General features: G+C 37.7%; 1 protein-coding gene across 23 annotated transcripts in view; it reads left to right on the plus strand.

The window, feature by feature from the left end:
• WNK1 (WNK lysine deficient protein kinase 1) overlaps positions 1 to 25,905 on the plus strand; it is a 135,112-nt gene that overhangs the window by 63,423 nt on the left and 45,784 nt on the right. For 22 of the 23 annotated variants that reach the window (XM_032647191.1, XM_032647194.1, XM_032647192.1 and 19 more), the window contains exons 3-6: positions 4,588 to 4,808; positions 7,193 to 7,350; positions 23,629 to 23,717; positions 25,630 to 25,849. In XM_032647191.1, the coding sequence (XP_032503082.1) occupies positions 4,588 to 4,808; positions 7,193 to 7,350; positions 23,629 to 23,717; positions 25,630 to 25,849 (688 nt within the window). Of the gene's footprint in view, positions 1 to 4,587; positions 4,809 to 7,192; positions 7,351 to 18,833; positions 19,166 to 23,628; positions 23,718 to 25,629; positions 25,850 to 25,905 lie in introns of those variants that run through there. The other variant, XM_032647203.1, reaches the window with a different exon arrangement.

The raw sequence follows: 25,905 nt of genomic DNA on the forward strand, positions 1-25,905 counted from the left end.
GGGAAGCCCTTAATCATTTTTAAGTGTATAGTTTAGTTAAATATATTCATGTTGCTGTGTAACCAATCTTGAGTATTCTTAATCTTGCAAAACTAAAACCCATTAAACAATTCCCCTTTCTTCCTTTGCACTAGCCTTTGGCAACCACCAACTATTTTCTGTCTCTAAGGATTTATCTGATCAAGGTATTTCATATAAATGGAGTATAAAATTTGTGTTTGGCTACTTTCACTTACCATGTTTTCAGGGTTCATGTTGTAGCATGTATCTGTACTTTGTTCCTTTTTATGACTAAATAATATTCTGTGGATATACCACAATTTGTTTATCCACTCACTTATTGATAGACATTTGGGCTGTTTCCACCATGAACATTTGTGTACAAGTGCTTATTTGAGTACCTGTTTTCATGCCTTTTAGATACATATATACCTTTGAGTAGAATTGCTGAGTCATATGGTAATTCTGTGTTTAACTTTTTGAGGAACCACCAAACTGTTTTCCACAATGGCTGAACCATTTTACATTCCCACTAGCAATGAATAAGGGTTCCAATTTTTCCATATTCTTGCCAACACTTGGTTTTTTTGTTTGTTTGTTTTTGGTTTTTTAATAGCCGTCTTGCTGGCTGTGACATGGTATCTCATTTGATTTGCATTTCCCTAGAGAGTAATGATGTTGAGCATCTTATCATGTGCATGTTATACATCTTTGGAGAAATGTCTGTTCAACTCTGCCCACTTTGTCCATTTTTAAATTGGGTTGTTTGTCTTTTTGTTGAGTTGTAAGAGTTCTTTATATATTCTGTAAGCTAAACCCTTATCAGGTACATGATTTGCAAATATATTTTTCCCATTCTATATATTCTTTTCACTCCTTAATGACGTCATGTGATGCACAAAGTTTTAAATTTTGATTAAGTCCAGTTTATCTGTTTTTTTTCCCTAGTTGCTTGTGCCTTTAGGGTTATATCTAAGAATCCATTGCCAAAACCAAGGCCATGCAGATTTACCCCTAACTTTTCTTCTAAGAGTTTTATAGGCTTAGCTCTTTTATTTAGATCGTTCCATTTTTTGAGTTAACATTTGTGTATGTGTGAGGTGTGGGATCCAACTCCATTCTGTTGCATGTGGATATCCAGTGTCCCAGCACCATTTGTTGAAGAGACTATTCTTTCCCTGTTGAATGATCTTGACACCGCTGTCAAAAATCATTTAACCATAGATGCATGGGTTTATTTCTGGACCCTCCATACTATTCCACTGTTCTATGTGGAATCTATCCTTATGCTAGTACCACACTGTTTTAATACTACAAAACCTAGCTTTGTGATATGTTTTGAAATTGGAAAAAATGAGTTCTCCAATTTTGTTCTTCTTTTTTGGTATTGTTTTGGCTATTTGGGGCCCCTCATAACTCCGTATGAACCTGAGGATTAGCTTTCCATTTCTGCAAAAAGGCTGCTAGAATTTTGATTGCATCTGTAGATATAATCAAATCTATCTGTAGATATATCGAATCTGTGGGTCACTTTGGCTAATATTGCCATCTTCACTATATTGTTTTCCAATCCATGAACCCATCTCCATTTTATTTAGGTGTCCTTTAATTTCTTTCAACAGTGTTTTCTAGCTTTTGGTGTATAAATCTTTCACTTCCTTGGTTAAATTTATTCCTAAGTATTTTATTCTTTTGGATGTTGTTGCAAATGGAATTGTTTTCTTGCTTTCCTTTTCAGCTTGTTAATTGTTGGGGTGTACAACAACTCATTTGTGCGTGTTGATCTTGTACGCTGGCAATTTTGCTGAATTCGTTTATTAACTCTAGTTGTGTGTGCATGTCTGTATGTATTCTTTAGAATTTTCTATATATAGGATCTTGTTATCTGCAAATAGAGGGAGTTTTACTTCTTCCTTTCCAATTTGGGTACCTTTCTTTTTCTTGCCTAATTAATCTGGCTAGAGTTTCTAGTACAACACTGAAGAGCAGTGGTTATTCTTGTCTTATTCCCAGTCTTAATGGGAAAGCTTTCAGTGTTTCACCACTGTAGTATAGCTGTGGGTTTTTCATAAATGCTCTTTATCATGTTGAATATATTCTCTACTATTCTTAGTTTGAGTATTTTTTTTTATCATGGAAAGGTGTTGGATTTTGTCTGATGCCTTTTCTGCATGAATTGAAATGATCATGTTGTTTTCCCCTTTGTCCTATTAATGTGATACCTCACTCATGTAATTGAAACCGTTAAGATATAGAACATTTCCATCATCTCAATACATGCCCTTAAACCTCTTCCTAGGCAGCCCTTTCCAGGCAGCCCTTTCCTCACCCTCCAGAAGTAACTCTTTTTATATATATATTTTTTAAACCATAAAACCAACTTTCACCATTAGTTTTCTTTAATTACCTCATATCCCACCCAAGTGAGGCAGAATTTCATTTTTTAATTTATTTTTAAGGTTTTTTATTAGTTTCTGTATTAGCTTTTTGGTTAAACTCCACTTGTGTGTGTGTGTGCATTTGAACTATCTTTTTTAGTGGCTGCTTTAGATACTGCATTTATATCTTTAACTTTTCACAACATGCTTGATACTGTACAATTTCATATAAAATAAAGGAAACTTGCAAAAATATAGGCCCATGTATTTCTAGTACTTATACTTTATGCTATAATTTTCATATGTTACATTTATTGTTTAGATTCTGTAATACAATGTTACAGATTTTCCTTTTAGTAGTCATATGTAACATAAAGATAGTAATAGGAAAATGTAGTCTTTTATATTTACCATCAGTGCTCTTCATTTTTTCCCTGAATATTTCCAGATAAAATAGCATCAGAACTCAGTTAATCAGAAATCTCTGTCCTGTTCTTTTAACATTAGCTGGGCTGCTTGGACTCTGCTACACACACACATATTTCAGAGGTCAGCCAGAGATTTAGGCAGAGTGAATATACAGAATTTGGAGATGCCCTTCTATACCCCACCCCCCTTTTTTTTTTTTTGCGGTACGCGGGCCTCTCGCTGTTATGGCCTCTCTCGTTGCGGAGCACAGGCTCCGGACGCGCAGGCTCAGTGGCCATGGTTCACGGGCCCAGCCGCTCCGCGGCATGTGGGATCTTCCCAGACCGGGGCACGAACCCATGTCCCCTGCATCGGCAGGCGGACTCTCAACCACTGCACCACCAGGGAAGCCCTATACCTCCTTTTTTTAAAAAAATTTATTTATCTTTTGGCTGCGTTGGGTCTTCATTGCTGCACATGGGCTTTCTCTAGTTGTGGCGAGAGGGGGCTACTCTTCGTTGCGGTGTGCGGACTTCTCATTGCAGTGGCTTCTTTTGTTGCGGAGCACCAGCTCTAGACACTCGGGCTTCAGTAGTTACGGTGCGTGGGCTCAGTAGTTGTGGCTCACGGACTCTAGAGCACAGGCTCAGTAGTTGTGGCGCATGGGCTTAGTTGCTCGCGGCATGTGGGATCTTCCTGGACCAGGGCTTGAACTGTGTCCGCTGCATTGGCAGGTGGATTCTTAACCACTGCGCCACCAGGGAAGCCCCTGTACCTCCTTTCTGGGATTACACACCACCCCCACCCTCCAACCCCCCACCCTGCCTCCTTCACTTTTTAGATCTCTGCTGTCCAAGAGAACTTTCTGTGGTGATGGAAATGTTCCGTAATCTGCACCATCCAAAATGGTAGCCACTTGCTACAGTGCAGTTGTTGAGCACTTGAAATGTGACTAGTGCAACTGGGAAATGAAAATTTTTTATTTTAATTAATTCATTTAAATATGAATATTCTTGGGTTTCCCTGGTGGTGCAGTGGTTGAGAGTCTGCCTGCCGATGCAGGGGACACGGGTTCATGCCCCGGTCTGGGAAGATCCCACATGCTGCGGAGTGGCTGGGCCCGTGAGCCATGGCCGCTGAGCCTGTGCATCCAGAGCCTGTGCTCCGCAATGGGAGAGGCCTGCATACCGAAAAAAAAAAAAAAGAATATTCTTATTTGTCTAGTGAATATTGTATTGGACAGACTGTCATTGTAGAAAGTTCTGTTGAATAGCATTGTTCTAGACCCTGAGGTAATCTTGAACTCTGTCCTCGTATTCATTCCTCAGCCAATAATGCTCCAGGTTTCAGTCCAGGTTTGAGCGACCCCCACAGACTAGTGCTTTCCCTTTTCCCTCGTGTGTACTCCCTTCCAGTTTATGCCTGATTTTGATTTTTCCAGAGCTTTCGAGTAGTTGTGTGTGTGTATATTTACTAGAGTTTATAATTATATCTGCATCCAGTAAGAGTTGCTTCACCATTACCAGAAGTCGAACTCTGCCTCTTAACTTTTAAATCATTTTAGCAGTGATCTAATTTTAAGGAATTTATTTTTTGTGCTTTGTTATCAGAATTTGCTTGCCAACTACTTATTATCCTCTCCCCTTTAACCTTACTAAAAGTAGCACTAACCTAAGCTTACTGAATCTTAATATTCTGAACTTGATATTCCCATCTCAGATATGCTAGAATTTAATGGAATTCTTCAAAGTAATAAATGCATATCATTGATAACCTGTTTGGTGTACCTTGCCTTTTCCAGGTACCTGAAAAGGTTTAAGGTGATGAAGATCAAAGTTCTGAGAAGCTGGTGCCGTCAGATTCTTAAAGGACTTCAGTTTCTTCATACTCGAACTCCACCTATTATTCACCGGGATCTTAAGTGTGACAACATCTTTATCACTGGCCCTACAGGCTCAGTCAAGATTGGAGACCTAGGTCTGGCAACCCTGAAGCGGGCTTCTTTTGCCAAGAGTGTGATAGGTATGTTTCAGGTGTACCTTGCAGTCTCACTGGCTTTCTGACATTCCTTTTATTTAGAAACCTGACCTTGTCAGAGCTTTTATTATGTGAAATAAACCTTCAGAAATTCAGAGCTTGAACCCAGGAAGTGATGTGGAGTTCTCTATTTCTTTGCCTCTAGAATCATCTTGAAGACCATTGTTGTTTTGTAAAGTTATATGAAGAGAAGTAAGGTGAACTTTGCCTACAAAACATTATGTAATAATTGTTAACCTTACTGAGTCATTTCATTGATACTTAGTATCATATACTTATTTATATAACAGATAAAGTATGTTACTTCCCCATAAAAGAAATTGAATTTATATATAATTTAGTTTCTGAAGAGGTCTGTTGGATATATGTATATTCAAAAATATCTGCCTATTAAAACTTTATTTTAAAATGTGAAAATATGATGGTTCATTATCAACTTTTTTTTTACTCCTACTCTTCAGAAAATATACCTGAAACAGTTTTCAGCCTCAGTACTATTGACACTTCGGGTTGGCCAGCTCTTTGTTGTAAGGACTGACCTGTTCATTGTAAGATGATTTAGCAGCATCCCTGGTCCTACTCACTGGATGCCAGTAGCATGCCCCCTTGCCCACTTCGCCCCAGTTGTTACAACCAAAAATGTCTCTAGACATTGCTAGATGTCCCCTATAGGGCAAATCATCATTCTTGAGAATCACTGATCTATACAACAAGTCTGTCCTTTCAGCCTTTAACTGTTATGTTAGAGAGTTGTAGCTGGAAAAATAATTTAATGCTGATTATTTTATAAGCTTTCACTTTCTGAAGAGGGTATGACAATTTGAAAACTTGAAATCTTCACAAACACTCTACTCTCCCCAAAGGTGACCACAATAACAACAGCAAGAAAGCCATTCTTTTTTTTTTTTTTTTTTTTGCGGTACGCGGGCCTCTCACTGTTGTGGCGTCTCCCGTTGCGGAGCGCAGGCTCAGCGGCCATGGCTCACGGGCCCAGCCACTCTGCGGCATGTGGGATCCTCCCGGACCGGGGCACAAACCCGTGTCCCCTGCATCGGCAGGCGGACTCTCAACCACTGTGCCACCAGGGAAGCCCAAGCCATTCATTTTTTTTTTTTTTTTTTTTTTTTGCGGTACGCGACCTCTCACTGTTGTGGCCTCTCCCGTTGCGGAGCACAGGCTCCGGACGCGCAGGCTCAGCAGCCATGGCTCACGGGCCCAGCCGCTCCGCAGCATGTGGGATCCTCCGAGACCGGGGCACGAACCCGTGTCCCCTGCATCATTCATTTTTAAGTGGGCTAGAATCCTATGTTTTAATAAGAAAAACATTGAACACCAGTAATTTGCACATCCTTACAAAATAGTGTTCCTGGGAAGAGTTATTTAAAGATGAATTTCCTTTTTGCCCTCCTTATAGGAAGCAGTTCTTTGATTGTCTTTGGCATCTTAATCTCTGTCCCAAGAGGGTTTTTTCTTATTTCTTTTTTTGTTTAAACCATAGTGTGCAAGCCTGTTCTTAGAAATGTCCTATAATTTGAGGTATTCGGGCTTAATTTCTTTGGAAACATTGGAAACCTGGTGTGTGGAATCATACACTCACTCTATGCTCGTAATTCAGTCTGAGAACTCAAGTGCAGACCGAATTATTTGTGTTTGTGTCTGTAGGATGTGCCTCACTACACTTCTTAAAACTGCAGTAGGTTTGTGTACTGTAGGGGGGGTGGTGGTAAGTGTATGAAGAAAAGGGCTCTGGTGAGTGGCCTTTATAGACAATTACAGTTTATTTTACCGTTTTAAAAATGTATTGAATATCTGTTTTTTACTGAAAAGCTGCCTTAAAAGTGAAACTGATCAGATGGAATGTTAATGGCAAGAGACTAGCTATTATATGAATGTTAACCTTACAGCTACCATACAGTAGGGGGCAGACAAGTATTTTGATCTTTTTTAACCCATCATCCTATCTTACAGGTAGATGCCATTATATCTACTTTATTCCTCGGTAGTCTCTTACCTTTTCCTTCCGTTTGTTTTCAATATGAGTTATATCAGTTTATCTTTTATGCAAGACTCTATTTTAATATTGTATAACACTAATCCATTTGAAACAGTAAATAAATAGACACTTGATCCTGTGCCAGTTTTTTATAAAGGAGTTGTAGTGTAAGATCTATAACATATTTGATGGAACAGACTAAGACGATTTCTTTCCTCTCCCCCCACCACCTACCTACCTACTTTTCTTTTTCCTCCCTCACCTCTTACCCCCCTTCCACTTTCTTCTCTCTCACAGGTCAACCCCTCTGCTGTTGCCCTCCCCATGAATCGCAGCTTCTCCTCACACTGAGTCTGAATCATTCTTTTAATTTAAGGTACCCCAGAGTTCATGGCCCCTGAGATGTATGAGGAGAAATATGATGAATCCGTTGATGTTTATGCTTTTGGGATGTGCATGCTTGAGATGGCCACATCTGAATACCCTTACTCCGAGTGCCAAAATGCTGCACAGATCTACCGTCGAGTGACCAGTGTAAGTCTTGTCCTAACTGACTGGTGATCTTAGGCTAAGAAGCTGTATAACATCAAACCGTGCAAAAGGGAACAACACTAGAAAGCATCACATGGAGTTCACCGCTCATCTGTCTGTGTCTCGTGTCTCCTCTTCTTATAAGGACTGGTCAGATTGAGCTGTGGCCACCCAGCTCCGGGTTGACCTCATTCTAACTAATTATACCTGCAGCGATCCTATTTCCAAATAAGGTCACATTCTGAGAAACTGAGGATCAGAATTTTAACATATCTTTTGTCGGGGGCGCGGGCAGGGGACGCAGTTCAACCCGTAACAGTTCATGGGTTCATCCAACAAATATTTAGTCTCTATTATGTTCCAGACTTCTTTCTCGATCCTAGGTATTGAATATTATAGTTAAGTAAAACACAAACCTGTCTCTCAAGAGCTTATTACTAGGCAAAGGAGAACAAACAAGTAAACCAGACAGTTACCATAGTGTATAAAAGCAGTTACTCTAGGGATAGGTATGTAACAGAAGCACATAGAAGTAGTGCCTAATTGAGTTTGGACAGGTTAGGAAAATTATGTTAAATAAATAGGGAAAGACTAAGAGTTGCATGTGAAAAATCTTTGTATGTCTACAGTGTGAAAACAGGAAAAAGAAGAGACAAGGGATAAGGGAGGAAAGTGAAAGTTTAGACTACACTTGAGCACTGAGGGAACCATTGCAGCCACTATTAAGACTTGGTAGGTGTCGTAGGAATTCCCTGGCGGTCCAGTGGTTAGGACTCCGTGCCTTCACTGCCAAGGGCCTGAGTTCAGTCCCTGGTCGGGGAGCTAAGATCCCACAGGCCACGAGGTGCAGCCCCTGCCCCCTGCCCCCCCCCCCCCCAAAAAAAAAGACTTGGTAGGTGTCATAAGATCAGACTTAAATTTTTAAAAGAGTTTTCTGGCTGCAGAGTGGAGGATGGATTTATGAGGAAACAACTAAAAAGCTGAAAACCCAGTTAAGTGGCTATTGCACTAATCTGAAGGAATAACCGATAGACTGAAATAAGGAGTTAAAGTAGAGATGGCCAAAGTGGATGGACAAGGGATTGATTTTCTTTATGAATTTGAATTCAATTAAGCTAACGTGTTCTTTTCCACCTAATATTTATGAAAACAAATAATAATGTGAAAATACCCTTTGTAAATACATATCTTCTTAAGGAGATCAAACTGAATATTAAACCTGATTAAGAGGTTAAATACATTAAATTTTAGGACTATAAAATTTACAGTTTGTATGTAAAATGGTTTGTGTAATTTATTTACTAACTTACTGTCTGTAACTTCTTCACTCCATCACACTCTAAACCAGGGATTAGCAAACTATGATCCATGGGCCAAATCCAGTCTCCTACCCATTTTTATACAGCCCATGAGCTAAGAATTCTTTTCACATTCCTAAATGGTTGAGGGGGAAACCAAAAGAAGAATAATATGTGATGACCTATGAAAATTACATGAAATTCAAATTTCAGTGTCCATGAAGAAAGTAATGACGCAGCCACTTATTTGTTTCTGTATTATCTATGTCTGTTTTCACATATTACAGTGGCAGAGTTGAGTAATTGCAACAGGCTCTGTGGTTCAAAAATCCTAAATTATGTACTGTTTGGCTCTTAACGGAGAATGTTGCTGACTCCGATTCTAAACACATGACACCAGAAAGAGAAAAACAAATATCGTATATTAACACATATATGTGGAACCTAGAAAAATGGCACAGATGAACAGGTTTGCAGGACAGAAATAGAGACACAGATGTAGAGAGCAAACGTATGGACACCAAGGGGGGAAAGTGGCAGGGTGGGGTGGGATGAATTGGGAGATTGGGATTGACATATATACACTAACATGTATAAAATGGACAACTAATAAGAACCTGCTGTATAAAAAAGTAAATAAAATTCAAAAATTCAAGAAAAAATCAAACACATGACACCAGAACTTCTTAAAAAATTCTCCTCTGAAGAGTTCTGTAACTAATTTCTAATCTGCAAAAGTGGTGATAATGTTCTACTAGAATGCTATTAGCCTCTGTACTTGGAGTAGGCAGGAGAATCTCAGTGTGAGCAAGTAGTTACTTAAATTATTAGCTCTGATAATTTGTGGGCAGTCTTTTCTCTCTGTTAAGAGTAGAACTATCACTTTAATTCTGTGGCGAAAACATAACAGGTTTTAATGTAACACCCATTTTTCACTGGCCATATTTATTCTTTCTATTGCCTAAGAATAAATAGCATCTTAAACCCAGTACTACTGCTTGAGGTGATCGTTCTGGATTTTAAACACAAAGACTTATTAACAAATATCTTTTATTTACCTTCCAGCAGTACTGAATGTTTTGATAGTGAATAGACCGGAAGAATGAAGTATCCATCAGATAGCCATATATTTAAACATTCTCTACTGTCTCTCAGCCACCAGCCTTCTTTGTGGGTCTTGCAATATTTCTACTTTGAAACTTGGTAGATTTTGTTGTGAACCATCAGACAGTACTTTGCTGTTAGAGACCCTGCCTAGGCATTACCGGGTTGTCTAGTGATAGGTGTCTCTAATTAATCTTGTGAATTCAATTCCTGACTATTTCTCTAAACAAATAAAGGTTGGTACTTAAAATATCTCGAGGGATCATGGAATTTTGGTTTCTTTATGTAAAATGAAGTCTAAAAAATAACTCTGCTATTTAAAGAAATAAAGTTATAAATTATATGGTAGGACTGTTTTTTTTTTGTTTTTTTTTTTTTGCTGTACGCGGGCCTCTCACTGTTGTGGCCTCTCCCGTTGCGGAGCACAGGCTCCGGACACGCAGGCCCAGCAGCCACGGGTCACGGGACCAGCCGCTTCGCGGCATGTGGGATCTTCCCGGACTGGGGCATGAACCTGTGTCCCCTGCATCGGCAGGCAGACTCTCAACCACTGTGCCACCAGGGAAGCCCTCTACCTTGTTTTATACCTTACCCACCAAATATGTTTAACTGGTTAAATATAATGACTGTATAGGATGAGTAGGTGAAAAATAGTGTAAACCCTATTGATTAAATCTACTCACTGGAGGCTCAGGGCTAAAAGCAGTGTTCTTTGACTTCAGACTGTCAGACACAGCACTGCCATAAAATCAGATAAAAGTTTATATAAGCAATAATTTGATAAAAGTAAAGAAAACAAATTAATTTGATTTTTAAGATAATGCATTTGAGATACTGTCTAATCAACAAATGAATCTTTATTTGCAAATGCAAACTCTAGCTCAGTTGAGAAGAAAATCCCCTTCTCAAATGAAAAAAGTATTTGGCGTTAGTTTAATAGACCCTGGAAAGACCAATATCACTGTTTCCATAGTCTTAGTGTAGTATTTACCCTTTTTTTAGTTTGTCAATGGGTTGTGTTTTTTTTTCTTTTTTAAGATAAAGTTCACATACCATGAAAGTCTCCATTTAAATCATTTGAAGGTGTAAAATTCAGTGGGTTTTAGTGTATTTACAGTGTTCTGCAATCGACACCACTAATGCCACTCCATCACCCCAAAAAAGAAACCCCACACCTGTTAGCAGTCACTCCACATTCCTCTTCCACCCAGCCCCTGGCAAGCACTAATCTACTTTCTGTCTTTATGGATTTGATTTGCCTGTTGTGGACATTTCATACGAATAGAATCATAAAATATGTGGCCTTTCGTGTTACACTTTGTTTCTGTGTTATGCTTTGATTTAGCGTAACCATTTTTAAGGTTTATCCATGTTTTAGCATGAATCAGTACTTCAGTCCTTTTTGTAGCTGAATAATATTGCATTGTATGAATGTACCACATTTTTAATGTTCAGCAGGTTTTATTTCTTTCTATTTCTGTAGTCTCTTCCTCCTTTTCTCATTGTTTAAACTGTTTGAACCTATAGCCACCCTCACCTCTGGAGAGGAATTGGGAACAGGAAGGATGAAATATACAGTGTTCTAAAAGGTATTGTCCTAGAGCCCGACTTATTAAATCTTTGTTTATAGTTTTGTGTTTGTAGCATAGCATATGGCACATTGTAGGCACTCAGTGATACTTTGAAGAATAAATGATTCAATTAAAGGAATCCCAGATATAGTCAAGTTAGACACTATGTCAATTTGGGACAGTTGAGTTTATCCTGCAAAATAAGGTCACCTTAGAAATACTAAAATCATCCTACTAACGTGGAATTGAACAGTAGCAAGTAGAAACTGATACACTTTATATATGTACATATACAATATATTTTTGTAGAATGGGAAAAGCTATTTGGTACAACTAGAGCAGAAAACAATAACTTTAATAGAGTCAAAATTCCAGGACTAGAAAGGCATTTGAAAAAGTCATCTATTCACATGCTCTTCCATCAGTTCTCAAATCACTATTGAGATCTTTGCTGTGCAAAGTGCAGTCCCCACAACCAGCAGAATTGGCATCCTAGGACACTTGTTATTATAAAAATGTAAAATTTTGGCCCCATCCCAGATGGATTGAGTCAAAACCAGCATTTTACAAGATCCAAAGATGATTTGTGTGTACGTTAAAGTTTGAGAATTGTGAGCTACAACAGTGATCACCTCAGGTCCCTTCCAGTTCTGTATACCTTATTTTTGGTTAAATTAAAAAAAAAAAGACTAAATATTGTATATCAAGCATTATTTGAATAAATTTTTGTTCCATTGTTCATGGAACCTTTTTACTAGCATTATAAGTAACCAAGTTGACTTAGAAATCTAACCCTATTTAATTGCATTTTTTTCTGCCTATTCAAGAGTTGCTTTTTAAAAACGCAAAATAGTAAGTCAAGCTGTGGAAAAGCTGGAATAAAAAGCTTGAGGAGTTAAGTCAGTTGGAACTTTTGGAACCCTTGGTCTCTGAGGATACTGCAGGCATTTACTTGTTCTTTGTTTTTCCTCTCAGCTGTGAAAACTGAGCTCTGTATTATCTACAGTCCGTTATTCTGTACTTCAGTTATTATATTTCTTATCTGGGAAACTCTGTCTTGGTTTCACTAACCTCCATTCCCATCTTCTGGCTTCCAATGAAGAATAAAAAGGGCTATGTCCTTTTTTAATTTTCTGAAGTTTTTCTCATGTTTTGGGTGCTGAGATAAATGTGTGGGGAGTTTACCTTGATTATACAATGATTTATATGATTGTATAAGCATTAGTGGTGACTCTATTGAAATACACCTTGAAGTATTGTACTTTCCCTTAAGTTTGCTTTGGGTGTAAATTGAACTAATTTTTTAAAGGATATGTCAGCATTAGTCTGCCTAACAATTGCACATTTATTAAGGAAACATGTTTGGTTATCCATCGAGAGATCATCAAACTCCCTAATGCAAACTGCCCCCTGCCACTCCAGATTCCTGGTTTCCATCCCAGATCTACTACACTCCGCCTGTTTACCAATAGTAGTCAGTGAACTGCCCCCTCCTAGACTCACAAGGCCTCCTATGGGTTTGGCACTATCTTAGAAATGGGATACAAAGAAGAGTGTTTAACAGCCTAGGATTACTTTTTCAGGTTTGAAGATCACAGAACTCTAGTCAGTTGAATCATAAACTCTAGTTCTCAGTTTCTTTTCAATTTATTTTAACGATTATTCACTTACTTAACAGCTATTAGTTCGGTGTCTTCTGTGTGCCAGGTTGAGGATACAGCAGTGAACAAGATATATGCTTCAGTGTTCTTTCACCTTCTTGTAGGGAAGGTAAACATTGAAGTAGTAAGTACAGTAAAGCACGTGGATTTTATAGACATAATGAGGTACAGGGTTTTGATCTCATTGAGAGAGTCAGAGACAGTATTCCTGAGAAAGTTGGTTTAAATTGAGAGCTTTATTGGCCTGTGTCAGGGATGCTAAGGCAGATCTGTATGAAGGAATGAGCCAGTAACCCCGGTCATCTGGAGCTCTTTACCAGAAATATTTCTAGGGTTTTTTTTTTTTTTTTTGGTTGTGTTGGGTCTTCGTTGGTGCACGTGGGCTTTCTCTAGTTGCGGTGAGCGGGGGTTCCTGTTTGCTGCGCTGTGCGGGCTTCTCACTGTGGTGGCTTCTCTTATTGCAGAGCATGGGCTCTAGTAGTTCCAGTGTGCAGGCTCTAGGGAGCGTGGGCTTCAGTAGTGGTGGTGCGCAGGCTCAGGAGCGTGGCACATGGGCTTAGTTGCTCCACGGCATGTGGGATCTTCCCAGACCAGGGCTCGAACCCGTGTCCCCTGCATTGTCAGGCGGATTCTTAACCACTGCGCCACCAGGGAAGTCCTAGGATTCTTGAAGAAAGTCATGCCAATATTGTTGCCCCTTCAGTATTTCCATCATACTCAACCTCTGTCTTATTAATATACTATAATGATAATTATATTGATATTAACTGTTTATTAACTGTTGTCCCCCCCACCCCCCATGAGAACTGAGCGTCTCAAGGACAGGGGTTTTTTCCCTCTGTAGACCAGTTCACTACTACATGTCTGGCCTTGCAGTGGTACAACTGCAATGTAAATAGCAGATGATAGCAGTGTAAATATTAACACATATGCATCCTATGTCTCAGACATTGCATTAAACACTTTGCATTATTATGTAATTTAATTCTTCCAACAAACCTCATTGGGGATGGTTTACTACTACTGTTGTCTACACTTTAAAATAAAAATCTGAAGCCCAGGATGGCTAGCCCATGATTACATATCTAGAAAATAACAGAGTTATTCTGTTATTCTGATTCCAGGTCCCCTGCTCATGTCAAAATTCTGTACTGAATTCATAAATGTCTAGTACAGTGTCAGTCTGTGACCTGAGGGCATTTAAACCTGTCTGTGTAAGTGCCAATGTGAAGGGGTAAATGGGTAATGTACCGGCTTAATAACTATATTCTGTGGTGCACTGATAAAGAACTGTTGTGTGTCATTGTTCTGCACATGCATTTCATTCAGGTCTCAGAGAGGCCTTTCCTGCCCATCCATCTAAAACAGTCTTAGGTGTGCACACACTTTACTTCTATCCCCTGTGGTTTAATTTTTCTTCATGGCTTTTATCACAGCCTAACAGTGTTTATCTAAAGCCCCAATTAGAATATAAATTCTGTGGATTGTGGGGGTTTTATTTGAGTTGTTCTTGGCTGTTTTCCTAGTGCTTAGAGCCTGGCAGGTAATAGGCACTCAGTCAGTGTTTGCGAGATGAATACACGAATACAGAACTATAGGGAGTGAAACACAATGTTGCCTGTGGAGGAAATGGGCTCTGGGGTTGGGTCTGCTTGAGTTCAGATCCCAGCAATGTCATTTCCTAGCTGATACCTTGGGCAAGTTAATTAACTTCTCTGAGCCTAAGCTGGTAATGAGGATTAAATGAGAAAAGTGCCTAAATCAGTTAGCAGTCAGTACTTATTAGGCATTGCCATTATTACCATTAACATCATTATGACATGCTTAGTAGTGAAATAAGTTGTCTCTTGTTCTATTCTTTTACCTAGCAACATTCAACAAATAGCAGTGTTTAAAATGTGTTTAATGAACTTAAAATAAAGCCAAGTTTTAAATGAGTGAAAATGAGCTCACATTTATTTATCATCTTGCTTCTTGCCAATCACCTTGCAAAGTGCTTTACATATACTATCTTATTTTAATCTTTTGTATTTTGATAAGTAGATAATACCTTCATTTTACAGGTGAGAAGATAGATTCAGAGGTTAAGCATTCTGCCCAAGGACATGAAGGAGAAATACTAATAGTAGGGTCAGAAATCAAGCATCTCTAACATAACACTAATACAAACCTTAAAATGTTTTCCTTTTCCTGTTTCTGTTTTGTAAACTTTTTTCCCTAGATTTCAAGGGAAAAAAAATTTAGGGTACATGGGTAGCATAAGTCTAAGATTGGTGTCACAGGTTTGAGCCCCTGTTTACCAGGGTTCATGATCCCTGTTCAAAAGAGAAAAACTTATCTTGAAGTTTTCTGCCATTGGCAATGAAAAGATCCAAATAAGAGTAGTAATGTACTTAGCACAATTGTTGTCTGCTGTTAAAAGAATAGAAACTACGGTGAGCAGTGGCGTCAGTTTTTTATATGGAGAATAGTGCATTTGAGATTGGAACAGCGCACAAGCTTTCACGTATCCAGAGAGTAATGAGCCTTGGGGAGTCATGAGGTCAGCTAATTTCCTTGGATAGAGCTAGTTGGATTTGGTAGGGAGTTTGAAGAGGCTTGTTTTCCAATGGGATCAAAAGGTATGTTCAAATTCCTGTAAACTAATGGTTCATACCAGTAAGAATCTGGCTGAATCCAGCCTCATAACAACCAAGTTAGAAATAATGGGGATTTTTAATTACTTTGTTTGTGTAATTTGACTTTGTCACTGATTCCATTAGCCTTTGGATTGCAAGGTTTGAACATTCTGTCTGGGAAAAACAGAATCAAAGCAGTTGGGGTGAGATTCCTTTTGGCTTTTATATAACAGATTGCATTTCACCCTACTTTTTTACAGAAACAAGTGAAGCTGATTCCTAATTATAGATAGGGTTTGAAAAGTTGGGAAAAACTTCGTATTTTTTTCTTTAGCAGTTGGATTTTTTGTGTGTGTGTGATATCCCAGAGATCTAAATCCACTGGAATTAGCTGAAATGATTCCTTTATAAATTTTATTCCTATTTCCATCCAATAAATTTAAATTATACACATAAGAGAAAACTTGGTGTATTATAAGGTGTATCTTAGGAACATTTTGCATGATTTTCATAGTCATTCTATTACTGTCCTGTGATTTGATTAATATTAAAGTGTCTTAATCAGACCATTAATCTTAAACCAAACAGTTGGGTATCATTCCCAACATTTTCAGTGCTGAAAAACAATTGTGAAATCCCTATTTCAGTATTTCACAGAAAAGCTAGTTTTACTTATCCCAACTGAATGTTGATCTATAATTCACACAGCATTAGACTACAGAATAAAAACTGATAGGATATAGAGAGATGGTTTCTACTGTGTTTAAGTAAATTATAATAGTATTGAGTTTCTTGGTATCTTGTAAATAATTTATATGCCAGAAGATTCATACAAATACTTTGTAGTTGCCGCCTTCTCTCTATGTGTGATTTGAGGTATACCTTGAAAGAAGGGTAGGACTCAGTTGACTGAAAAAGGGAGCAGTAGAAAGAATATTCTTGTGAAAATGTGCATTAAGTATTCAGTGAAAAAGTAACTAATTTGGCTGGACTTATTTGGGGGGGGTAGGAGCAGAGAAGTAGGTAGAAGTAGACTTGTGAGGGCTTTTCACCCCAGATTAAGGAAATTAAAAGCACTATAATGTGGGCTAGAAGTAACACTGAACTAGACATTGTTGAATCTGGATTCTGGTTTTTGCTTTACCATTGACTAGGCCCTTACCCACTAGAATATAGGCTCTATTTGTTGTATTCTAGGTGCTGAAGGTAATGCAGTAAATCTAGTAGGTGTCTTACACATACTAGACTAGACTGGACATGACACCTCGTAGATGCCAGTGAATCAATGAATTAATTCCATCTTTGACATGGCATTAATCTCTTTGATCTCCAGTTTTCTCATTTGAACAAGTTGGGACTCTAACTCAGATTCTTTCTAGATCTGTGATCCTGTGGTCATCTTGTAGGTGTGGAGAACTGTTAACCATCTTTGAGTAATGTGTTGTGAGTTAAATGATGTCAGATGATTGGAAATGGTTAAATGTCAGATGATTAGATGAAGCCAGATGATTGAGCTGGCCACAATGTAAAATACAAATTGGAGAGAATAGAAACAGTGAGACCCGTCTTAAATTGGTCTAAGTTTAAAGAGGTGAGGTGTTGATAATCTGGATTTTGGTGGTCACAGTTGTTATGCGGAAGAAGCAATGATTTTGAGAAGTAACCAGCCGGTAAAAAATCTCATTTTGTCCAACCAGAGATCTTTGGCTTTTGGAGGGGCAGTAGGAGTACTAGCAGCAGAACTATATACGAGCTGTTTTAAACATTTCTCATTGTTTAAAGAGCTCCTAGAGAATAATAGTACTTAAATATTGTGGGAGAAGAAGCATCCAAGAAGACTAAGGTTTCTATTCTGGAAATAATGATGCCATTGAAAGAAATGGAGGAAACCCAGAGAAAGGCACTGACGTGAAGAGAAGGAAGAAGTAGAATTTAGACATATAAACTGTTAACATGTATGTGAATGGTATTTTTATTGTATACATTGAAAACTTTTATTTTGATATATAAAAAAAGGCTCATCTTCATAGATCTAGATATTTGTGCCTGTATTATACCACTGTCCAAAAAAAGCTACCTCATTTTTGGTTTTGTTTGTTGCACAGTAAAGTTTAAAAACCTACTCACGTGTTTATGTCTGATGAACCTCTGAAGCAGGGAGCGTGGTGCCCGTTTTCTGGCTCTTCTGTTTTCATTTAGCTTAGCATAGTCCTAAGCAGCTTTGGTCAGACACTTAAGTCAGAGGCATTGGCGGACCGCATTGCTGTATTTATGAGCAATAGCTGGCATCCTACACTGCCTACTTAGTGTACTTTGTAGTGACAAATTGTGTTGAGCAAGAGATCTGTGGCAACTACTTTGAGACAGCTTGTTAGAAATAATAGTCATTTCTAGCCTTTAGAGTAGAAATAATCCTACCAAATAACTTCTAAGCCCTTATCCTCCCGTTACTGAGTAATTAAAGCCTTAGTACCCACTGTCTTGATGGGGATTCAGGCGTACCAAATTACAAGGGATAGCACTTTGTTATGTTATCCATTATAATATTGCAATGAACAGTGCTTTTTCTACCATCTTTGTTAATGGCATGAAGAAAAACCTTTCCTTAATCACTAAAATCAAAGTAGTAGTCATTTGGCTCCATGAGATCTTCCTGGCAGATAGAAATGTCTTTAGGTAGATCTTCATATTGAGGCTTTTAATAATAGGAGGGAACGGAGAAGGATAAATTCTTATCACTTCTGGGTGATAAGAAGCTGTTCACAGCTATTTAATTTTTTTTTAACGTACCATGAGACAGTGGTAAGGCAGTTTACCTTAATGTCACCACTTTTTAAATTAGGTTAACAAGAACTATTATGCTCACTTTTCAAGTGAGTTTAAGGAATATGGCCCAGGTCACACAAACTTGGTGCATGAGAGATTGAACTAGGAACTCATTCCTAGAATTGGGATTTCCTTGTCCAGTGTTCTTTTGGCTATATATTCTTAGTTTACATTTTGGTCATTGAATTCGTTCCCCATTTTCTTTTAAAGCATAGTTTCAACATGATTAAGGGGAAGGGGGTGTTTAGATAAACAGATTTCTGGTGTAGGTTTTGATGTCAAGGAGGCAGAACCTGTGGACATAATGGGTGGAGCTTTGAGCAAGTAAAAAAATCTTATTTTGCTTGTTTAGGGATCTGCTCCTGTTGGAGGAGAAGCAGGAGGAGGAGTAGCAGACTAAGTTTCCTTGCTGTTTGGCATGTAGTTTTGTCTAAAGGGCCGATCTAGAATAAGTATATTGTTGGCTCAGAGGAAACTTATGTCTGAGAGTTGGGGAAGCATGGCTAATGTTAAACAAGAAACGAAACTTCAGCCTGATTTTGATGTCTGCCTTGCTTATGCTGTGGGCTAAGTTACTCTGTTAATTTACATCTTATATATTTCCCCCCTCATTTTCCTCTAACTATAACAAGTCTGTTTTGCCTTTTCTGATGGATTTTACAAAGAGAGATTTTTGCTCAGTGTTTGTCATCGTAAATTCTCATTGCTGCTGCTGTCCTCAAAAGGATTGTGTAAATGAGGTGGGTAAGAATTTTCAGTGTATACAAAAGGTATGTTGTAGCCATTTGATGATATGTGTGGAAAGTTTCAGTTAAAGTATTGAGAGTGTTTAGTTCAGAATGCTTTAAGTTAGTTTTGTAGTTTAGTTAGCTTACACAACATTTTGTATGAGGAAGGAAGGAGACTTTTCTCAATTCTGAATGGTTAGGAAAAGTTTTGCTCTTATGGAAAGGAAAATGTTACCTTAACACATTTGAAACGTAAGTTTTTAAGAAGCAAGTGCCGACACTCTTTAAGAGCTAGAAGATTGAACCAGAGAATACTATATTATGACTCACTTATATTTTTATTATGACTCACTTTTATTATTCCAGCAGATTAGTTGCAAACTATAAGTATATAGAATTGACAGAAAAACTTAGTCTGTAAGATGCATGTATGTGTTTGGGATTTTTCTTAGTTTAAATAAAGCAACATATTTTATAAACATTTTTATCAACTTTTTTAAAAAAAAATCAACTCTCGGTGTGCCCTTGGAGAGTCACGATTGTTGTTATTGTTTTCTTTTTGTACTCCATTTAAGACTGCACAAGAGTCACCTTTGTTTTTTTGTTTAAGAGAATATATAATTTTATATAATCGCAGAAGTGTCTTAAATGAATGTACGTTAGCTGTTCAAGAAGTACTTTTGTTTAATGCAGAGGAACATGTTACGGTCCCATGTCAAAAAATATAATATGGCACTGCTGCCTAAAGAGAGATCCTGTGAATTACAACAGTAAGGAAGAATATTTCTAGAGCTGGCAGGTTGCTAGCTCTAGAAGGATGGAGTGACAGGGTGCGTGTCTTTAACTAACTTAATTTTTCTTATATGTAAAACATTAGCCCAATTTATCTGCCTTAGCACTTTTCTGTTTTGTATTTTTGAACCTCATTCAGAATAGGTGAGCAAAACTTGGCTTCTGCTGGTCAGAACAGGACTAGAATAGGACTCTCTGGGGCTAAATCAGACAGTATAGAAAAGAGGTGACATTTGAAGGATTTTCAGACTCTAAGTTGATTATCTTTGTTGAAATACATAAATTAAAAGGAAAAAAGATGAAATATTATCATTAAAACATTTTCTCATCATTATTTTGTTCTGTCTGGTGCTTAAATTGTGTTTTAGAATAATCTTAAACCAACTTTTTAATTTTAAAAAAATTATCAATTATAAAAAAATAGAGTTCTCTTATCTCTCTTTTAATTTTTGAATTTTATTTTTTTATACAGCGGGTTATTAGTTATCCATTTTATACATATTAGAGTTCTCTTATCTCTTAAGAACAAGAAGCCTCTAAGTATGATGAGTGCTGTGTATTGAAACGTGTGCTTGTTTATTTTAAGCAGCTTTCCATCATGTGTCCTAGATGTATTTTCTGTAGGTCACTTTCAGCGTCATTGACCTTTTTTTGGTCATTTTTAGGATATAATCCCTAGATATTCTTGCTTCTTTGCAAATGATTCAGAATACTTCTGTTAGATATTTTGATAATTCTGGTTTCTTGATGGTTGCTGAGATTTCTTCTTGTCTTTTTCATTATCTCAGTGGGTAATGTTTTAATACCAGCTGCTGGACTGTCTCCGTTTTACTGGCTGTCTTGGCACCTGCAACATTTTTTAAGGCAGCAGTGGCATCTGAATATGTTGTGTAGCATTGGTATGGAATTTTCTGTACCTAAATCTTGGCTATATGTTGAGAAAGCAGCTTAACCTAGCAGAGTCAACATGTTATATGATGCGTAGTTACTGGTTTTGTCATTATGACCTTATATCTCATTTGTTCAACTAGCATTTCTACTTGTAAATAGGAATTCCTGTTTGTAAAGTCATGAATGTATGTATGTCTGCATAGGTAGGATTAACAAGAGGGCTATTTTTAAGGATAACCAAGGATGAAAGCAGGTTCACTGTGGATCTTGGTGATTATTTTTCGAAGAGAGTCCTTTGCTTCCTTTTAACTGTAAGCTTTATTATCTTTGGTGATGGCCTTTGAAATCAGAGGTGTGCCTTAGGTCAGCAAACTTAATAATTCAAAGAGATGTCAACCTAGATAATCACATATGACTCTAGTTCCCATTAATATAGTTGGACAGGTATTATCCCCATTTGCTAGAGAGGGACTCTGAAGCTCAGAGCTGCTTCTGCTTGTCCAGTTCACAGTGATTTCAAGTCTTCTGTTACATCCTTTGATCTTTCCAATATGCCTATGCTAAATTGAAACAGAAGAGTCTTTTAATATAGTCAGTATAGGTGTGATTTATTAACTCAGTACGTAGAGTTTTATTGCCAGAAGGCTAAACTACATTCCTCTAAAGTGTATGTGTTTATGGAAGTAGGAACATTTTTTCTAATCATAGTCTATATCCTCTTTTAACTACTTCGCTGTAACATATGGAATGTCTTTACATGCAAAGGCCCACTGTGTATTAATGTCCAATTTTAGCAAAGAACAGTCCTTCAGATAATTTTCTGCCAACAGTGAATGTTCTAAGAACTTAATATATGGTATTCTAGATTGTTTTTCCCATTATATTCATAAATAGCATCTTAAAAGTTTGCTTTTATACACTTTTACATGTTTATTGTAGAAAAACAAATATAAAACAAAATCCCCAGTGTTTCTACTACCAGAGAACTTTTAGTGAGTATCATCCTTTTTTTCCTTAAAACAGTTCCCGTTTTCTTTAGCTTTAATTTGAAATACCATACCAGCTTGCTCAGTTAAAGCATTCTTTTGCTTCAGCAGCATTATTTTTTGTTTTCATTAGAATGATTATGCGAAGACAAAGACTAGTTGGAAAACTTAGCTGGCCTTGAAAAATAAAAAGATTGAGGAAAATACAAATACTTATCTTTGTAGTCATTACTTAGAAACAAACATTTAAAATACATGGATTTTTAACTTTAGGGTCAGCCTTATTAGACAGTTTCGTGTTGTGGAAAGTTAGCCCTAGAGGAGACTCCTCCAAATCAGAACTTTTTAAAAAAAATTGATTGATTATTTTTGGCTGTGTTGGGTCTTTGTTGCTGTGTGCAGGCTTTCTCTAGTTGTGGCGAGCGGGGGCTACTCTTCGTTGCAGTGCGTGGGCTTCTCATTGTGGTGGCTTCTCATTGCAGAGCACGGGCTGTAGGCGCGCGGGCTCTGTAGTTGTGGCTCGCGGGCTCTAGAGCGCAGGCTCAGTAGTTGTGGCACATGGGCTTAGTTGCTCCGCAGCATGTGGGATCTTCCCGGACCAGGGCTCGAACCCGTGTCCCCTGCATTGGCAGGCCAATTCTTAACCACTGCGCCACCAGGGAAGTCCCTTCCCCTTTTTAAATTAATTAATTAATTTATCTTTAGAACTTTTGAATAATGTAGTGAGTAATTGATGAGAATTATCCCACCACAGCCCTAGTATTTAAAGACTTTAGAGCTAACCATTTGATATATTTCATTTCAATCTGTGAGAGATTACACACATTTCTGTGATTTATCAAATTATATCACAAATTCTAATATATATCATCACTGAGACAGTAGCTGGTTATAATTTATAATATATTCTAAGTTTTCTAGTCCTGTCTCCTGTTTCCTACTCCCTGTGTGTTATGTGGTTATAGACTTACCGTGCCACTTGGACAGTATATCGGTGTTGCTACTTCAAATCAATCCATGTGGTTACTTAGATGAGGCAAGAATAGATAATGAGATGTTTTTCTCCATACCACCTCTCAGACAGGAGTAGTTTGTTATTCTTCTTTCTTACATATATTTTCCACACACTGTTGAAATTTTATTTGCAAAAAATTTACACTTTGTGAAGATTCTAAAATACTACTGTGATACTGTTTAGTATTGAATTTTCTTCGGAGATTAATTGGAGAGCTTGTCTTTCATATGGGTCTGATGTATCACTTGTGATTTTATGTTTCATATGTACAAGACAGTTTGCTCTTCAGTTATCCAGTTATGCCAAACCAATCCAAATTCTTAACTTCTGGTTGGGGTTGTTAAGGTATACTACTATAATAATAGAACACTTGCCAAACTGAGCATGCGAATTCATGCCCGTAAATGTTATGTTGATTAATGTGTTAGGGAACGACGTTGAACAGGAGATCTTCTAACCAATTAGAACATTTGGCCTTCTTTTTAGCCAGTAACTTCCATTACCTGAAACACAGCAAAAGATGTTAACAACAGCCTAAGTTTTTCGCTAGCCATATGAAGCCATGGAAGTGAGTGACTCCACTACCTTAACTATTCCCTATTGTTATCTTGAAGGGGCTAAATTGCCACTTCCGAGCTCTGACCCTGCATGGACTAGATCCTGCAGGCAAATCAGAAAAAAGCCAGGCTGGTAAGAAGGAATCTAGTAGAACCTTAAGAGGCAAGTATAAATAAAGTTCAAAGTCCCTGTCTTCGTTAACCTGTTTCTGTCGCTATTTTTATGATTTTCAGGGGGTGAAGCCAGCCAGTTTTGACAAAGTAGCAATTCCTGAAGTGAAGGAAATTATTGAAGGATGCATACGGCAAAACAAAGATGAAAGGTAAGTTGCCTCTTTTGACCTGGGTATTGCTTAAACAAAAACTTCAAGTGTAATAGGCTCTCAATAGAACACTCAATCTAAGGTGTATTTAATACTTTACTTGTGATTAGTTTCTCTGTTTATGTCTTGTAATATCTCTTTTTTTTTTTCTTTTTTTTTTTGCGGTACACGGGCCTCTCACTGTTGTGGCCTCTCCCGTTGCGGAGCAACAGGCTCCGGACACGCAGGCTCAGCGGTCATGGCTCATGGGCCCAGCCGCTCCGCGGCATGTGGGTTCTTCCCGGACCGGGGCACAAACCCGTGTCCCCTGCATCGGCAGGCGGACTCTCAACCACTGCGCCACCAGGGAAGCCCTGTCTTGTAATATCTTTAAAAGTAGAGTTCTGTCCATTGAAGGTAGTATTCACATTTGGTATACTGAAATGTTGTAAGAATGTGGTTTGGTAGAGTTTAATTAAACCAAAACCACCTTAAACATAGCTGCTGCATTCAGTAAGAACTACTTACAGCATCAGCATGATTTGTAAAACTCAGTAGGGTTCTGTCCTTAATGCAGCAGATCTGTTCCTTAGTCCTTTACCCATTGAATTCTAAAAGATGAAATAAAATATTGGCTCTTTAAAATCAACTCAGCTATGCAGGTCTTGATTTGCTGTTACTATGCCAGAACTGAAGAAGAGCAAAATGTCAAAATTCCTTTGAGTAAAAAGAGACGACTTCACCCAGAGCTTGGGAGGAGATCTGGCTTAGTCATTTATGCTTACAGAGGACTTTTCTCAGAGGAGGGGCAAGTATCTGATCTGCCATATAGCTGATTCATCACCCGTTAGGCATGGCAAAGGTCCAGTGTCTGTTTTTGAAAAATAATCTACTTTCACCATCCCCCCTCACCCTCCAAAGAAGAAAAAGTAGACCAGGTGGTGCAGATAGAAATTGTAAATTGAGCATAATCTACCTCCTGAAGAATGCGAGTGATCAGGTACATCAACCAAATTAAAGAATTCCATATCTTCACTTCTCCAGTCTCATATTCTTTCCACAACTTTGTTATTTGGAAGAACTTAACATCATGATCTTTAAGGCTTTTTAGTAGAAATTTAGTTGGGTTTCTATTTTCATATACACTGATTAAAAAGGAGAGTCTTTAATCTCTTTAAGAACTTTTTAAAAAAACTATAAATAAAGGAATATTTGTCTCCAGTCTTAGAGTGTGTTACTCTTGTTTCTTTACTGGATGGAACAGTTTACTAGATTACTGGTATTTTGAGACCATTTATCTAGAGAAAATTGTTCCACAATCAGACTTCTGCTTGCCTAGTACACAAGGTGTTGAACAAAGAATTGAGAGGATATATTGGAGTAAATAAAGGTTGCTGTAGTAGAAGGTAATGTACTAGAAATAAAAAGATTTTCGAGTTTTGATTCCACCATTTATGACTTTTATAACTGTGAGCAAGATTGTCAGTCTCTCTGAGGATCCGTTTCCTAATAATCAGGAAATGATATTTCATTGGATGTTGGTCAAGGATCAGATGAGATCATACATATGAGATTTTTTGTTAACTATAAGCACTATGTAAATGATTATGTGATATTTTGAAGCTATGATATTCTATGTATTACTCGCTATTATTAGTACACTGTTAACTAAGATGAGATTAGATCATTAGATTTTAAAATTATCACTTTGAGCTCTTATTCATAAATGAGATTGTTCTGATGTTCTGTAACTTGAATAAAACTATAATCACTGTTCAAATGGAGCAATGTAGAATGAGTTACAGAATTTCTCTTGTTCTTCTTTTTGCAGTCTGTTTTCATTATTCCAATAACAATAATCAGCCATACTTGAAAAGTATCTTTTAAATCTAATGGTATTTTGTTTTTTGTTTCTTTCCCCTCTCTTTTGAAGATACTCTATCAAAGACCTCTTGAACCACGCCTTCTTCCAGGAGGAAACAGGGGTACGGGTAGAATTAGCAGAAGAAGATGATGGCGAAAAGATAGCCATTAAATTATGGCTACGCATTGAAGATATTAAGAAATTAAAGGGGAAATACAAAGACAATGAAGCTATTGAGTTTTCCTTTGACTTGGAGAGAGATGTACCAGAAGAGGTTGCTCAAGAAATGGTAAATTAACACTAATCAGCCATTTAAGAATTGATGTAGACTTACATACATTGATA

The sequence above is a fragment of the Phocoena sinus genome, chromosome 10 (genome assembly GCF_008692025.1).
Source record: "Phocoena sinus isolate mPhoSin1 chromosome 10, mPhoSin1.pri, whole genome shotgun sequence".
NCBI classification, from domain to species: domain Eukaryota; kingdom Metazoa; phylum Chordata; class Mammalia; order Artiodactyla; family Phocoenidae; genus Phocoena; species Phocoena sinus.